The sequence below is a fragment of the Rhodotorula paludigena genome (genome assembly GCF_050403205.1).
Source record: "Rhodotorula paludigena JCM10292 DNA, Rt_paludigena_JCM10292v1_ctg70, whole genome shotgun sequence".
In the NCBI taxonomy this organism is placed as follows: domain Eukaryota; kingdom Fungi; phylum Basidiomycota; class Microbotryomycetes; order Sporidiobolales; family Sporidiobolaceae; genus Rhodotorula; species Rhodotorula paludigena.
Window position 1 is genome coordinate 29,936 of NW_027481388.1, and position 15,666 is coordinate 45,601.

The 15,666-nt window shown below is 63.1% G+C and overlaps 4 protein-coding genes across 4 annotated transcripts; 2 read left to right on the forward strand and 2 right to left on the reverse strand.

Moving 5' to 3' along the window:
- Positions 1-806: 806 nt before the first annotated feature.
- On the forward strand, positions 807-5,933 carry JCM10292_002404 (uncharacterized protein; the record flags this gene model as incomplete). The annotated part of the gene is made up of 12 exons (XM_076652262.1): positions 807-821; positions 1,241-1,360; positions 1,718-1,842; positions 1,900-1,966; positions 2,028-2,719; positions 2,812-2,915; positions 2,990-4,961; positions 5,073-5,152; positions 5,267-5,318; positions 5,574-5,704; positions 5,765-5,819; positions 5,876-5,933. The coding sequence occupies 12 exons, from the start codon at positions 807-809 to the stop codon at positions 5,931-5,933; spliced, it is 3,471 nt and encodes a 1,156-aa protein (XP_076502183.1).
- Positions 5,934-6,683: 750 nt separating this feature from the next.
- JCM10292_002405 (uncharacterized protein) lies at positions 6,684-9,644 on the forward strand (the record flags this gene model as incomplete). Its single annotated transcript, XM_076652263.1, has 11 exons — positions 6,684-6,753; positions 6,897-7,622; positions 7,680-7,697; positions 7,766-7,965; positions 8,030-8,347; positions 8,402-8,521; positions 8,583-8,708; positions 8,775-8,979; positions 9,032-9,068; positions 9,131-9,227; positions 9,285-9,644. 11 exons carry the CDS (start codon positions 6,684-6,686, stop codon positions 9,642-9,644), a joined length of 2,277 nt encoding a protein of 758 aa, XP_076502184.1.
- Positions 9,645-10,702: 1,058 nt separating this feature from the next.
- OLE1 (stearoyl-CoA 9-desaturase) lies at positions 10,703-12,878 on the reverse strand (the record flags this gene model as incomplete). The annotated part of the gene is made up of 8 exons (XM_076652264.1): positions 10,703-11,003; positions 11,065-11,215; positions 11,276-11,395; positions 11,455-11,523; positions 11,591-11,639; positions 11,730-11,852; positions 11,914-12,335; positions 12,449-12,878. The coding sequence occupies 8 exons, from the start codon at positions 12,876-12,878 to the stop codon at positions 10,703-10,705; spliced, it is 1,665 nt and encodes a 554-aa protein (XP_076502185.1).
- Positions 12,879-13,855: 977 nt separating this feature from the next.
- On the reverse strand, positions 13,856-14,922 carry JCM10292_002407 (RlpA-like double-psi beta-barrel domain-containing protein; the record flags this gene model as incomplete). Its single annotated transcript, XM_076652265.1, has 5 exons — positions 13,856-13,882; positions 13,979-14,059; positions 14,138-14,259; positions 14,334-14,373; positions 14,479-14,922. The coding sequence occupies 5 exons, from the start codon at positions 14,920-14,922 to the stop codon at positions 13,856-13,858; spliced, it is 714 nt and encodes a 237-aa protein (XP_076502186.1).
- Between the last annotated feature and the right edge of the window lie 744 nt (positions 14,923-15,666).

The window sequence follows — 15,666 nt, forward strand, 5'->3', positions numbered from 1 at the left end:
GTCTCCAGCGCAAGCAACAAATGACGCGCACTGCCGAGAGGCGCCATATCAACGTCCGCGAATCCGACAGGATGGCCAGACAGAACTGCATTTTCCCGACATCAGCTTCAGCACGCCGGAAGACTATCTGACGCGCCCCATCCATGGCGTCTCGTGGTTCCGAGCTGCACGAGAGTCTCGACGATGAAATAGCGCGCGAACACGAGAGCAAAGAAAGATCGCACAGCAACTTGAGAAGGTCGCGCAAAGGAGGCGTTGTCATGCGGGCCGCGCCTGTATAGCAGCAAAAACCTATTCCCGCTGTCGCAAACACCGCTGGCCACGCACAAGCAAGAGTCCAGAGCGTCCAGAAGCGAGTTGCGAGACGAGGACAAAGTCCGGCAATTTCCCGAGGCAGAAGCGGCCCCGCTCGAGGTTCTGGGGCCCGCCAGCAGCGTTCCGGGGGGCTTTGAAGGGCGCAGTAAGCGACGGGCCGTCTGCAGGGCGTCAATGCAGCCAGTCTGAGCTCTAACGCGGCGGCGAGACGAGTATCGAGGAAGCTGCTGTCGGAGGAAGCAGGAAAGAGGTGGGGACGAGTGCGCCGAGTCGGCCACACGGCTCTTCCTCCCTCCTTACGCCTAGAGAAGGCCCTCCTGGCCTCGCTGAGGCTCGGCGGCGGCCCAACTGCCCAGCAAAGCGACTAGTCACCCACCTTGACCCGCTCACGTCCTGAGCGCTCCCCAGCAGCACCGCCTCTTCGCTCATTCTCAGTCGTTGTTCGGCCAACGACGTTCAGCGTCTTAAATCAGTCCGACTAGCGACAGCACATGGATGCAGGGGACGTGTGGGAGGGATGGCATGGATGGGCTGAGGGTGTCGCTCGACACGCGTGCATATACCCACCCTTGGGTCTGCAAGTGTGTCGTCTGGCGGGCACCTGGAGCAGGCATGTAGGGGCTGCAGGCTGCAAACACGTGTTGACCATATTCAGGAGTCCCTTCGAGGCGGTGTTGGCAAGTTGTAGCGTGTTGGGCGGCTTTCCCCCCTCGCTGGCCTCGAGGCGTCTGGCGGTCGTACTTCTCCCTCCTTCCTCCCTCTCCCCACTCTCTCTGCGAGCTATCCGCCGCGCCCTTCCTTCTTTTCTCCCCTTTCTCGATACCCTCCACCCTTCATCCCCTCCATCATGGCCTCCAAGGCGCGCTCCCCTTCTTCCCAGGCTACCCCATCAGCCCCATAATCTCACACGATCCTCACTCTGCAGCCTATCCGCGAGTTTGACGCCAAGCTGCTCGTCGCGTACCACCTTGCTCGCGCTCCTACGGCCGGAAGCCAGGCTCAGGCGCGTGAGGGCTTCACGTCCACCGAGGTCAAGGTCGCCCAGGTGCGTGTCTCTCTGCTCCTCCTTTTGCGCTGGTTGCCCGCCAGGAAGGCCTCGCAGCTCGCTTTGCTTGACTGGAGGCGCTAGAGGTGTCAAAAGAACTCGAGGTTGCCGCCGTCGCGCCATCTCTCGAAAGTCCTCCCCGATGGCCAACATCTTGGACCCGCGCCTCGATCACGCTTCGAAGGCGCTCGAATGCCGTCTTAAGGACACACGAGTCAACTGGTACACGCGGGACCTCGATCATCGAGGTAGTCGTCGAGGAATTGCGTTTCTTCCGCCGTTCGCTCGGGCCCCACCTCGCAACTTTGTCGCTTTTCTTCAGCAACACGCTGACGCCCGGCTCCCGCCTCTATGCAGGTCTCGTGGGACCCTGAGACCAACCAGATCACCCCCGACGCCGCTCTCCCCAACTGGGTCTTCACCGACAAGCTCGTCGTCAAGCCCGATCAGCTCATCAAGCGCCGCGGCAAGGCTGGCCTTCTGTGCGTTCTCTGCTCCGTCACGCTCTGCGACACCTGTACTGATCGATAATCCTACAGCGCGCTCAACCAGACGTGGGAGCAGGGCAAGAAGTGGATCCAGGACCGCGCAGGCAAGCAGGTCCAGGTATGTTGCGCTTTCCCGCATTGGTTTCTACAGTTGCTCACGCCTCGAACGCTACGCACAGGTCGAGAAGACGACTGGCACCCTTACCAACTTCATCGTCGAGCCCCTCTGCCCTCACCCTTCCGACTCCGAGTACTACATCTGCATCAACTCGGTTCGCGAGGGCGACGTGATCCTCTTCACCCACGAGGGTGGTGTCGACGTCGGCGATGTCGACGCCAAGGCGCTCACGCTCCTCGTCCCGGTCGGCGGTGAGCTCCCCACCCGCGAGGAGATCAAGGCGCAGCTCCTCCAGCACGTTGCCGGCGCCGAGCGCCAGGACGCCCTTGTCGACTTCATCATCCGCCTCTACTCGGTCTACGTCGACCTCCACTTTGCGTACCTCGAGATCAACCCGCTCGTCGCCGTCGAGAACGCCCAGACCGGCAAGACCGACATCTTCTACCTCGACATGGCCGCCAAGCTCGACCAGACGGCCGAGTTCATCGTCGGCCCCAAGTGGGCCATCGCTCGCGACATCTCGGTCACCAACCCGGCGCTCGCGGCCGCGACGGCGGTTGGCGGCAAGATCTCGGCGGACAAGGGCCCGCCCATGTTCTGGCCGCCTCCCTTCGGCCGTGACCTCACTCCCGAGGAGGCCTACATTGCCAAGCTCGACGGCTCAACTGGCGCGTCGCTCAAGCTCACCGTCCTCAACGCCGAGGGCCGCGTTTGGACCATGGTCGCCGGTGGTGGTGCTTCGGTCGTCTACTCGTGCGTGCCTTTCTCGCTGGCTTTCCGGCGCGCTGCCTGGTTGCAGATGCTTGTAGCGGTCCCACTGACATCGCTGTTGCCTCGTCTCGCAGGGACGCCATCGCTGCACACGGCTTCGCGCACGAGCTCGCCAACTACGGCGAGTACTCGGGTGCCCCGACGCAGACGCAGACCTACGAGTACGCCAAGACGATCCGTGAGTCGCGACTCCCGAATGCAAATGACGGAAGGAACGCGAGACTGATGCGGCCTGCTCTTCCCCACTTCTAGTCGACCTCATGACCCGCGGCGCCCCCAACCCCGAGGGCAAGGTCCTCTTCATCGGTGGTGGCATTGCCAACTTCACCAACGTCGCTGCCACGTTCAAGGGCATCATCACCGCCCTCAAGGAGTACCAGCACCGTCTCCAGGAGCACAAGGTCCGCATCTTCGTCCGCCGCGGTGGCCCCAACTACCAGGAGGGCCTCAAGGCCATGCGCCTCCTCGGTGAGACCCTCGGCGTCGAGATCCAGGTCTTCGGCCCGGACGACCACATCACGTCGATCGTCCCTCTCGGTCTCGGCATCTCCAAGTCGAAGCCTGCCGTTGCCGGCCTCAAGGCCAACGCCTCGCTCGACGGCACCCTCACGCCCGTCTCGCCCCCCTCGCCGACTCGCGCGTCGCAGCAGCTCCCGGCCTCCGAGTCGCGCGAGCAGCCGCAGGACCGCATCGTCGACTTCCAGGACAAGGTCCACGCCGCTGCCGAGTCGGGCCGCCCGTGGTACCGCCCCTTTGACGAGACGACGCGCTCGATCGTCTACGGTCTTCAGCCGCGCGCCATCCAGGGCATGCTCGACTTTGACTTTGCCTGCGGCCGCGAGACGCCCTCGGTCGCCGCCATGGTCTACCCCTTCGGCGGCCACCACGTCCAGAAGTTCTACTGGGGCACCAAGGAGACGCTCCTCCCCGTCTTCACGTCGATGAAGGAGGCCGTCGAGAAGTGCCCGGACGCGGACGTCGTCGTCAACTTTGCCTCGTCGCGCTCGGTTTACCAGTCGACCCTCGAGGCCCTCGAGTTCCCGCAGCTCAAGGCCATCGCCCTCATCGCTGAGGGTGTCCCCGAGCGCCACGCGCGCGAGATCCTCCACGCCGCCGAGAAGAAGAAGGTCATCATCATCGGTCCTGCGACCGTCGGTGGCATCAAGCCCGGCTGCTTCCGCATCGGCAACACGGGTGGCATGATCGACAACATCCTCGCGTCGAAGCTCTACCGCGCCGGCTCGGTCGGCTACGTCTCCAAGTCGGGCGGCATGTCGAACGAGCTCAACAACATCCTCGCGAACACGACCAACGGCACGTACGAGGGTATCGCCATCGGCGGTGACCGCTACCCGGGCACGACCTTCATCGACCACCTCCTCCGCTACGAGGCCGACCCGAACTGCAAGCTCCTCGTCCTTCTCGGCGAGGTCGGCGGCATTGAGGAGTACCGCGTCATCGAGGCCGTCAAGACGGGCAAGATCAAGAAGCCCATCGTCGCGTGGGCCATCGGCACCTGCGCCAAGATGTTCGCGACCGACGTCCAGTTCGGCCACGCCGGCTCGATGGCCAACTCGGACCTCGAGACGGCCGAGGCCAAGAACAACGCGATGCGCGCCGCCGGCTTCATCGTCCCGCCGACGTTCGAGGACCTCCCGCAGGTCCTCAAGGAGACGTACGACAAGCTCGTCACCGACGGCGTCATCTCGCCCAAGGCCGAGGTCCCGCCGCCCCAGATCCCCATCGACTACAAGTGGGCCCAGGAGCTCGGCATGGTCCGCAAGCCCGCCGCCTTTATCTCGTCCATCTCGGACGAGCGTGGCCAGGAGCTCCTCTACGCTGGCATGCCCATCTCGAAGGTCTTCGAGGAGGACATCGGCATCGGCGGTGTCATGTCGCTCCTCTGGTTCAAGCGCCGCCTCCCGTCGTACGCGACCAAGTTCCTCGAGATGGTCCTCATGCTCACGGCCGACCACGGTCCCGCCGTCTCGGGCGCCATGACGACCGTTATCACGACCCGTGCCGGCAAGGACCTCGTCTCGTCGCTCGTCGCCGGTCTCCTCACCATCGGTGACCGCTTCGGTGGCGCCCTCGACGGCGCCGCGTCCGAGTTCACGCGCGCGTTCGAGGCCGGCCTCACGCCGCGCCAGTTCGTCGACTCGATGCGCAAGGCCAACAAGCTCATCCCCGGTATCGGCCACAAGATCAAGTCCAAGGCCAACCCGTGCGTCCTTTCCGCCTCTGCTTTGTCCCACACGCTCTACGGTGCTGTGCTGTGGACGTGAGTGCAGAGCGTGACGTGCTGACGCCTCCTCTCCTCGTTGCCGCCTCGTAGGGACAAGCGTGTCGAGCTCGTCAAGGCGTTCGCCTTCAAGCACTTCCCGTCGACCAAGCTCCTCGAGTACGCGCTTGCGGGTGCGTCAGAGCCGTCACGAACATGCGAGGGCGAGATCGGGAGCTGACTTTGCCCTCCGACCCTCCTCCTTCCCCTCCTCCTCCTCTTCCTTCTTCCGCTTCGCCTCCTACCAGTCGAGGACGTTACCAGCGCTAAGAAAGACACATTGATCTTGAACGGTCAGCCGTTTATCGTTCTGCGAGACTTGCGCGGTCGCTGACGGACTCGTACTGCCTCCCCGCCCCTCTCCGCCGCTTCCCGCGCCCTCCCGTCCACCCTGACACCTCCGACTGCTTTCCTCTCTCCACACGTGTTACGCTGCCTGCACGGAAACCCAAACAGTCGACGGGTGTGTTGTTCTGTGCCCGTTAACGCCGTTTGATCACGGGCTGACCCGCCTCGGACCCCTTTCTCCCCTCTCTTCCCTCCCGACTCTCACAGTTGCATCGCTGTCTGCTTCGTCGACCTCCTCAAGAACTCGGGTGCCTTCACCACCGAGGAGGCTGCCGAATACATGAAGATCGGCACGCTCAACGGTCTCTTCGTTCTCGGTCGCTCGATCGGCTTCATCGGTGTGTTTCGCGCCCGAGCTTTGCTTCCGGATTGATGGCTGACCACGCACGCACCTGCAGCCCACCACCTCGACCAGAAGCGCCTCAAGCAGCCCCTCTACCGTCACCCGGCCGAGTACGCTCTCGCAGTCTCTGACGCATTCCCAACCTCGCTGACTCTTTGTACTGCAGCGACATCTTCATCGAGCCCTTCAACACTGCGCGTGTCCTGGTCAAGGAGCGCCAGTAAGCGCATTCGCATCGTCGTGTCTAGACCTTCGGCGCATGCGCCCCTTTCGCCCCCGTCTCTCGCCGTTTTCCCCTTCGCTTTCGTCTCTCTTCTGGGTAGTTCCTCGATCTCGATCTCTCGTCAGTGCACGTTCGTTCTCGCATCAGGTCGTGCCGTTTTCTGAGAGTGACAAGGTGTTGGTTCTCTGCGGTTTCACTCCAGCAACCCGCGCCTTGCTTTGCAGTTTGAAGCTTGCCTGAGGAGGAGACAACTTGCGCTTGCATAGGTAACCTTGGCGGAGGAGCTAGACAACGGCTGGATTGTTTGTTGTGAGCATCTAAACCGGGGGTGTTCATGTCCGCTCCAGTTGCATGTTGGTAGCACCGCGGTCCCCGTTGCCCGCCAAGTTGCCGCGCTTGCTTTGCCTGCGCAACTTCAAGCGTTTGTTGGGCCAGCCTCGCCAGAAGGTTTGTCCCGGAAATGCAACTCGGCAGCATGCACAGTCGCCGACGCACAGCCTTGCAACGCACGTCAAGCAGCTCATGCAGCTCCTCATTGGCCTTGACAGCGTGTCGGCTCCCGTTGGCGACCTCTTTGTTTGCGGCGTGCGCCGGGCGGCGGGCACTCGTCGAGAAGGTCAACGTCGCGCTCGAGGCGCTCGACTCGCTGCGTGGCGCGCTGTGGTTCGCCGCTCTGGACGACTTGGTCGAGACTATGCGTGAGCCAACAAGCGCCATTGGGCAGGACAAGGACCTGCTGACAACCCTGCGCATGCCGCATCCACCAGCACCGCGACAACCTCAGCCGTCCCGCATGCCCCGCCGCGTGTCGCAAGCGGGGAGTGCGCCTCCGCTCCCTGCCAGCCCTGCCCGGCGCCGCACCTGGGCAAGCGCACTTGCAGCGCATTGCCGGCGTCCTCGGCGGAAATCGTGTCGTCTCCTCGGCCCGCCAAGCGCGCACGCTCAGCTGCGCCGCTGGTCACAGACGTCAGCACCGGCTGGCCGTCGCGTAGCCCGGGCGCGCGCGTCCTCGTTGTGTGGCGGCTCTGGTCCGACGAGGTCGAGGCGACGGTTGAGCAGATCGCGGATGCGGCGTCGCGCGCGCGGCAACACGCTGCGCTGGTTCTTACCGCCGGGGGGTACCCGCTCGCGGCATCGGAGCTCGAGGCGCTGCTCGACGTTGCACTTGCCGTCGGCACGGAAACGAAGCCGCTTCATGTCTGGCAGTCGGCCTTGTCGGCCACGCCCGCCTACTCGGTCGAGAGCGCGATTGAGGGGCTACAGGAGCGCACATACCAGTCTCTCGTGCTGTACAGACCGTCCATGCCGCACCTCCCCTCGCTTGCATGGGCGGCCAAGCAGCTCATCAATGACGGACGCGTCCTCCTCATCCGCGCCGAAGAGCCTGACTCGACCGCGCACACGCTCACAGGAGCGCCTGCCATCGTTGTGGCGGCAAAACAGCTGTGCTTGCGCGTCGAGCAAGAGCTTGGTGCCGACGCGGCCGCGGCGAGTGCCGCACCCCTTCTTGCGATCGCACGTCTGGCGTTGCTTGCGCACAATGTCAACAGCGCCGTTGAGGCAAGCGCCAATGCTGTCATGTCGGTTGCGGCGGGTGCATTAAGCGCGTATGTTCACCGGCGGATCCTCCAGGCGTCGTCTGGGTGGGTGAACGGCGACGAGAATGTCTCGCGGTTTTTTGTGGGCAGCGGTACGTACCTGTTTGCGTCTTGTCTACACGCCTGATGATTGACGCACGCTCCTGCAGTCCCTGGCGCACCTGCAAGTACGTTTCTCCCGCTGGCAACTTGAGCGCAGTAGTCGCAGCGCGTGTACTGATGTGCTTCTGTGCAGCTACTCGGAAAGAGCTTGGCAAGCACCCGCTGGTCGACGAGCGTTTGGACGCCCTCAACGCCGCAGCCGACAACCTTCTGCCCTATTCGACCGCGTCTTCTCGCAAGCTCCGCCACAACGCCTCGCTCGGCATCTTGTCCTTCACCGCCAGTAACTTCTGGGACACAGCGGTTGGCGGCCCATGCATGATCTGCGAGAAGGTGCGCTGGTTCAGCTGCAACATATCGCTTCAGCTCTCTCCTGACCCTGTTTACGTCCCGATAGACTTCCTCGAGGCGGTGGGTCATCAAGAACAAGGTTGTTCGCTGTCTGCGCTGCAACAGCGTCTACAAGCGCAACGGGTTCGAGTGGACGTCCGCGCTCGACTACTGCTACCACTGCTTCTGCAAGGTCGAGACGCAGGCTGACCAGAGCCGCATGCGGTTCACGCGCTCGTACGAGATGCACCACGAGCCCGACACGGACGCAGAGGAGCAGGCACGCTGCATCTGCGCGAGGTGCCAGGGGCATCTTGAGGCGAAGGGCGTCTTGCCGCCGCCCGAGCTCACCTTTGAATGCAAGATTGAGGACTGCTTCAAGTCGGTGCGTCTGTGCTTGCTCGCTTCATACGTGCACTTTGCTGACGGGCTATTTCAGGGTTTCTCATACGCCGACAGCCGTCTGCGCTGCGCTGTCCACCTGCAGTACTACGACGACCACGGCACCGACGAGCGCCCGGATCTTCCGCCATGCCCAACGCCCGGGTGCCCGCAGCACGTGTGTTGCCTTCTCCCGCCAGTGTGCGAGGTGCCTTACTGAGTTGCACTGCAAGTGACAGCTCACCCACGCCTCTGCAACTGTCCGCAAAGGCTGCACGCGCATCCTCGCGCAGGGCGGCAAGCTGGGCGACTCGCCAGACTGCACGTTCTGCAGCCGCGCGTACAACAGCGTAGGAGACGGCAACGTGAGTCACACATTCCGTGCCGCACCGAAGTTGCCTACGCTGACTCCGCTCCCGTCGCTCCTACAGCGGCAAAGCCTCGAGCGTTTTGGCGGTCTCGGCGCGTGCCTGCCGTGCTACCAGAGGCTTGAGCAAAAGGCAGGCGGCATGCGGATCCCTGACGGCAATATTGAGGCGGCACGCAAGCACTGCAAGAAGCTTGCTGGCCTCATCGAGAAGCGTGCCGCCGAGAAGCCCGCGCCGAAGATCTCGCAAGCACAGCGCAAGAGGGAGGGTGCGTTCATCCTCTGCATTGCCAACGTACCGGGTTTGACGCTTCTTCACAGCCAAGCGCGTGGTTGTCAACGCGTTTGGCCAGGGTACGTCGTACTGGAGATAATCGCTAGCGCATCAGATGTCACCTCTGACCCTTCCTTCTTGTGCAGTCCGGTTGAGCTTGCTTGCGACTTCCTGCAGAGCCGCAACATGCTGGACTGCCGTCTTGTCACCGGCCCTACGGTGCAGAAGCACATGCGCAAGCTCGTGCGAGGACCCCTCACCTTGGAGAATGCTCACAACTGATCTCCTCTTTGTCTGCAGGGCTACTTGACTGAATCCGTGCTCGAATGGCAGCTGTGCGGCATGCCGGAGCACTACAAGTCGCCCGTTGGCGGCATCCTCCACCATGACCCGTACCTCCACGCCCATCTCCTTGTGTTCGCGTGCAACCAGAGCGCACCTGTGCTGAGCAGCAACATCATCGGGCCTTCTAGCGTCTACAACACGGCGCTGCATCATGCGACGACACCCGCCCCGCTCCTTGCTGCTCCGTACGCGTGGTGCGACAGCTCGGTTGAGCCCAAGGACCCCAAAGTGCCTGATCCCGGCTTTGGCAAGTTTGAACTGGGTTGCCGCGGTTTCGTCGCCTACTCCTCGTTGCCTCGCGCCGCCAATGGCTGAGCAGGGTTGCAGGTCAGTGTCGTCGAGGGGGATGAGTCGTAGCGCTCTCACTAGGTGATTCCCATACTGCATTATCACATTTGTCTGAGCCTCAAATCCTTGCGTGTTTGTGCTTGGGACGGTGCTCCGCCGAGAGGGCAAGTAAGAGAGGGCAACTAAACAGGGCCTAAGGGTCTGCAGAGTCTGCACGCTTTCTGCTTCCGACCAGGGGCTACTGCCAACCATCCCATCTTTCAAGGAAGCCCCCGTTGTTGATTCTCCAAGCGTCGCAAATTGGTACCTGTTGCAGAGCGCGCCGGGTCTACTGCGCCCGCGGGACGTCCTGCCCCCGTCTGGCTCGCCTGAGTCCCTGCATTGTGCGCAAGCGCTGGACGGAGCGAGGAAGAGGAAGGGAGACGGCCGCCTGTGGGCGTCGCTCCCGCCCACAGCCTCGATGCGAGAAAGCCTGCTCCTACCTGAGGCTGCCAACCGGCGCGCATGTTGTCTGACAAGGGGAAGCGAAACCTCTGCGACTCGTCTGCGACTGATGACAGCGAGGTTGGCGAGACAGCTGCTCGCCGCTCGGCAGAACCTGCCGAAATGCCGCCTGATGAGAGCGAAGTTGGCGAGACGGCCACTCGCAAATCCGCAGAGCCCGCCGAGATGACGCACACCATTGCAGAAGAGCCGCAACGCTCAGTTGAGCGAGCCGGAGCGGCGGGAAGATGCCGAAACGGGAGTGCAAAGTCACTGCGTCGACAAGCGGGGCGACTCAAGTCTCATGCGCGAGAGAACACACATCTAAACATGACCTGATTCCAACGTCCGGCCGAGCACAGAGAGCGACCAAAGGGACTGAGAAGCCCGACGAGGTGTGTGAGGGAGGGTAAGGCTACAAAGAAGGAAGGGGGTGCAGACGAAGGGTCAAGGATGTAAAGACGAGCGGGACCGGACAACGGGGAATTCGTGAGGGTGGGAACTAAGATGCAGGTGCGAAGAGTGATGACGACGGGACCACACGGAACGACGAACAAAGCGGAAGGGAGGCAGGCACACAACCAGGAGCGACGAGCGGACATCTATGCGACCGGGTTGAGCGCGTGGCCGAGACCGCCAGTGAGACGGTTGACCTTGAACGTCGGCGCGTTCGAGAGATTGTCCAGCGGCGCCGACTTGAGCGCCGGGTCACCCTTGATGACCGAAACGCGAACCGGGCCAGACTGGAGGTCGGCACTCTTGCCGGCAACACCGTCCGCGCCGCTCTCCTTGAGCGACTCGATGACGTCCGAGAAGCGCTTGAGGTGCTCGACCTCGTAACCACCCTCGATGACGCCGACACGGTACTGCGCAAGAAGGTTGGCCGCGCCGTTCGAGTGGTCGCTGCGAACGAGAAAAGCGTGTCAAGGTCTGCCGAGATAATGCTGAGAAGCAGTGGACGCACTAGTAGCCGCCATAGAAAGCGTTGGTCGCATCGCGGCCGAGGCGCGTCTTGATGAGCGCACGGCCACCGGGGTGCTCGTCGATGAAGGTCGAAACGTCGTGGATGAAGCCCGAGACGACCATGAGCTGGCGAGTCTTGCACGCCTCCTGGACTGTGGGCGGGCGACAAATCAGCGGTGGTCGAGCGAGAAGCAGCTGAAGACAGCACGTACACTCGTCCCAGGTAAGAACCGGGAGGTGGTTCGACGACTTGGGCCACTTGATCTCGTCGGCCTGCTTCGAGATAGCCTTGAGCTGCATCGCGTACTGACCGCGACGGATCTCGTTGTCGGCTGTGCGCGGAGGACGTCAGACGAAGGTCGGAGCGGAAGAGGAGGGAACAGCGGCGTACGGAAGGTCTTGAGCTGCGAGGCGAGACCGCAGAGGTACATGGTGTAGATGAACCACTTGGTCGGGTCGTCTACGGGTAGATGGCGTGTCAGCACGAGTCGCGAGAGCCGCGGAACGCAGGGAACCGTGAAACTTACACTGGAAGGTGCGGATAGCGTTGCGGTAGTCCTGGGGGAACTCGTGGTGCTGTAAAGAATGATACAGGTCAGCTTTGTGGCGTCTGGGACGACTAAGCGCAGGAACGGAGCTCTTCGAACGCGAACGGCCGAGACGTACGAAGTTGTGGTAGCCCTCGCCGACGGTGACGAGCGCCGTCACCCAGTGGTCACGAGGAGAGTGCTTGTCGTCAAACGGCGTCTCGCCGAGCCAGTGGGCGAGCGAGTTGACGCAAAAGGTCGACTGCGGACAGAGACGGTGTCAGTCGTCGATGCTCGGCTGGAAAGCCTCAGATTCGACGTACGTGGTGGACGAAGAGCAGACGCGCAGCGCCGGCGAAGAAGAAGCCGCCGCGGAAGTCACCCCAGAAGAGGCCGGCGACGACGCAGGGGAAGACGAAGCCCATGCCGACGATGAGGGGCAGGTACCAGCGGTGCTGCCACTTAACGACGGGGTTGACCGAGAGGTCCGAGACGTCGGCGACACCAGGCTTGCGACGGGGCTTGACGACCATCCAGCCGATGTGCGACCACCAGAAGCCCTTCTGCGCCGAGTACGGGTCGAGCTCCGTGTCGGTGTAGCGGTGGTGCGCGCGGTGGCCGCGGCTCCACCACTTGATGGACCCCTCAACCGCGCCAGAACCGCCGAGGGCGAGGAAATACTGCAATGGGAGCGAAGCGGTGTACGCGCGATGCGCCCACAACCTGTGATACCCAGCCGTTATACCTATAGACGCCCCAGAAGTCAGTACATCGTCCCATGCTTATCCAGTAACGTCCTGGGGGCCTCAGGGACGAAAAAAGCGAAGAAATGGGGCGGGAAACGGAGGCCGAACGCACCGAGGCCGGTAAAGAAGTAGTAAATCACGCTCCACAGGGCGGTCTGCCACTTGAGCGGCGTCGTAAGGGCACCGTAGATAGCCAACGCCGGCACGACGGTGAGGGCGAGCGTCGAAATGACGTTGATGTTGCTCGGAAGCGTGCGCCAGGTGATGGGCGGGAGAGGGCGCTCCTTCGCCAGGACCTTGCGGACAAAGTTGTCGTCCTGGTACGAGCCATCGTCGACAGCAGTCGTCTCGCCCTCCGAGTCGGACTCGCCGCGCTCAGAGTCGCTCGACGAGTCGTCGACCTGGGTCATGTCCGGGTGCCGCATGCGCAGGGGCGCGCGCGGCGGCTTGTCCGTGGCCGTGGTGGAAGCCTCGGCACCGACGGCGTGCGGGAGCGACGCCGCGAGGGCCTTGGAGGCGACGGAAGGGGCGGCAGCGCTCATGGCGGTGCAGCGGAGGGTGTTGGGAAGGGTGAAGACAAGTTCTCGCGGGCGGGTGGACGTGGCGAGAGGGAGGGGGGAGCGGGTGGTCCAAGGGCAGTCAAGACCTCGAGAAGAGCGTAGGAGGGAGAAGAAGGGACCGGTGGCGAGAGAAGGGCGAAAACCGACGCTCGCCGTCGCTCACCCGCTCCTCGCCGTTCGCCCCAACCCTTCGGTGGTCTCGACCTCCCGCTCCGGCGACCTTCCCGTCGGCTGTCCCGACGCCCGATTTGCCACAGGACGTCGCTCGCTGCCCCAGACAGTCTCCGGCGGCTCTCCTGCCGCTCGCGTCGCTCGTTGCCACTATCTGCTTCCCCTCGATTCGCTCCGCAGCATCCGCCACCCGCCTCCGCTGGCCTCCCCTGACGCCGCGCGCGCTCTGCTAGACGCATGAACGTCGATGTAGGGTCGTTCGCACTTACGCGAGCTTTGTAGTCTGCGCTTTGGGAGACGCAACTGTTTACGCCACCTCGCTCGTTTTGCCACACCGCCCTGCTCGTCTCTGTCGCTTCTACTGCCGCCGCTGGCTCTGGAACAGTACAGACAGACTGCGATCAAGGCGTCCGTTAGCGCTCAAGGGTATTCTGCTGATCCTGCGTGCCCTGGATGCTCTGCCCGACTCGCTCGAACGGCTCGCACGTCCGACGCTCAGTCATGCCGACTGCTGGGCGCTCCAACCGCTAGCCATACCGAGAGCTGTAAACTGTTTGACTCGCTTTCCATTATGGCGCCGGCGGACGCTGCCCGGCCTGCCCGGCCTGCCCGAAACGCCGCTCTTCTCGCGAGACGGCATCTGCCATGGACGTCTCTGCAGCGGGATGCAACACACAGCCGCTCTCCTTGAGATGCACGTGTGGGGCGCACGGCTGCATTAGGGCTACAGTCAGGTCTAACGAGTAAAAGCGAAAGGGTACAAGGGAGAAGAGGTCGGGCGGTGAGAACTAGATGAACTCCCAGGTGACCGCGACCTGCAACGATGCAGCCTTGTCAGCACCACATCGCAACGATGGGAATGCGCAAGGGCTGGGCTGCAACGGCGGTAGGGCTGACGAAGCTGGACGTACCATCCCCTCTTCCTCTGTCGCAATCTTGGTGAACGCAGCGTAGCTCATATCGATGCTCGCGTCGTTGACACACGAAGGGCACTGCACGGAATGAACAAGACAGGTAAGCATCAGCACAGTCCGACTCTTGCATGCAGAGCTTCAAGGAGACAAGCGCACCGAGTCGGCGACCATGGCCACTACGCTCGCACCGTCCGACACGCGCGTCACGCGCACATTCTTCCAGCAGTGCGCGCCGTTGTCGTACGTCCGGGTCGGGAGCGCGACGATGAAGTCCGAGTCTGCGGGTGGTTTCAAGCAGAAGGTCAGCTTCTATCGCGCGCGCGGTTCGGCGGATCAGGCGCGAGAGACGCACCCTGCTTGTAAGCACCGCAGTTGCCCGGGTTGCCGTTTTGCTGTGGGTCGCGAGAAAAGGCTCAGTAAGCATGATGGCGCGTGTAATGCTGCAGCCGACAAAGGCCCGACGTCGTCTTTCTGCTTGACACACGATCCGCACGTACCCAGTAATATGTCGCGAACCCGCCGGTGTAGACGTGTCCCGTCGAAGATGGCTGTGCGGCGCTCGTAGTCTCGCTCGTCGAGGTGGGCTCAGACGAAGACGAGGGTGCAGCGGTGCTGGTGGTTGCCGTTGTCGGCTCAGGCGCAAGGCTGCTCGAAAAGTAAGGGTTCTTCGGGTTCTTGACGACCTTGGGGTTCTTGACCACGTTCCGCGCGCGCGCCTCGAGCACCTTGGCCGACTCGCTCGGCCGCGGCGGCGGCGCGACGTGGTGGTGCTGCTGCTGGCTCGCGGGCTGCTCCGTCGCGTTGTACATGCCCATGCCGGGCGGGAGGGTGCGCCAGCCGTTCAGGGCGAGGAGGTCGAGCGGCGCCGGGAGGGCGGCGACGAGCGACGAGGAGGGAAGGACGAGGGCGCACAGCAATGCGAGGGGGAGAGTCGAGTACATGACGGCTGCTGGCTGGAAGGGAGGTGGGCTGGATACGACCGGCGTTTGCAAGAGTTTGTGCAAGAAAGACGAAGGGGGGCAGAACCAGCTGCAGAGGGTGGAAGAAGGCGGCGGCGAACGAGCGAACGAGAGGGAGGAAAGAAGAGCAGCGTCTCGCGGCGCGCAAGCGACTCCAGCAGCCAAGCCCTGCTCTGCAATGACGAGGAGGATTCGGTCGCAGCTGAACGAACGAAAGAAGCAGCTCGCAGCTGAGAGACGCAATGCGGCGCAGGCCGAACGAGGGCGGGATTGGGTTCCGTCGTGCACGCGAGCATGGCCTCTGCAGCACGGATCCGCGTTTCTCTCAGGCACGCGACCGCGAGCTGCCTGTCGCGGCAGAGGCCATCTGGGTGAGCCTGCCCCGCGAAGCGATAATGCAGTGTTGGGAGCGCTGAGTGCGGTCACTCCAGCCTGGGAAGATGCTCAGCTAGGCGGCCAGCATGTAGACTGGACAGGCAAGTCGAATGCGCTGACGGGCGACAAGACGAGCGGGATGGCGAGCCGACCTGCCCGAACCGGCGAGCATCGTCCGGCTGTCGTTGGTCGCTTCTGTGCTGACGAGGCGTTGCGATCGCAGCCAGCAGGACTGGCGGAATCGACAGCTTCGGGTAGCGCAGCCGCCGAGGCATTGGCAGCAAGGTAGTCTGCACGAACGACAGGTACCGTAGCGCGAGGGGAAGGTGCACGTCCTTCTTCTCGCATTCC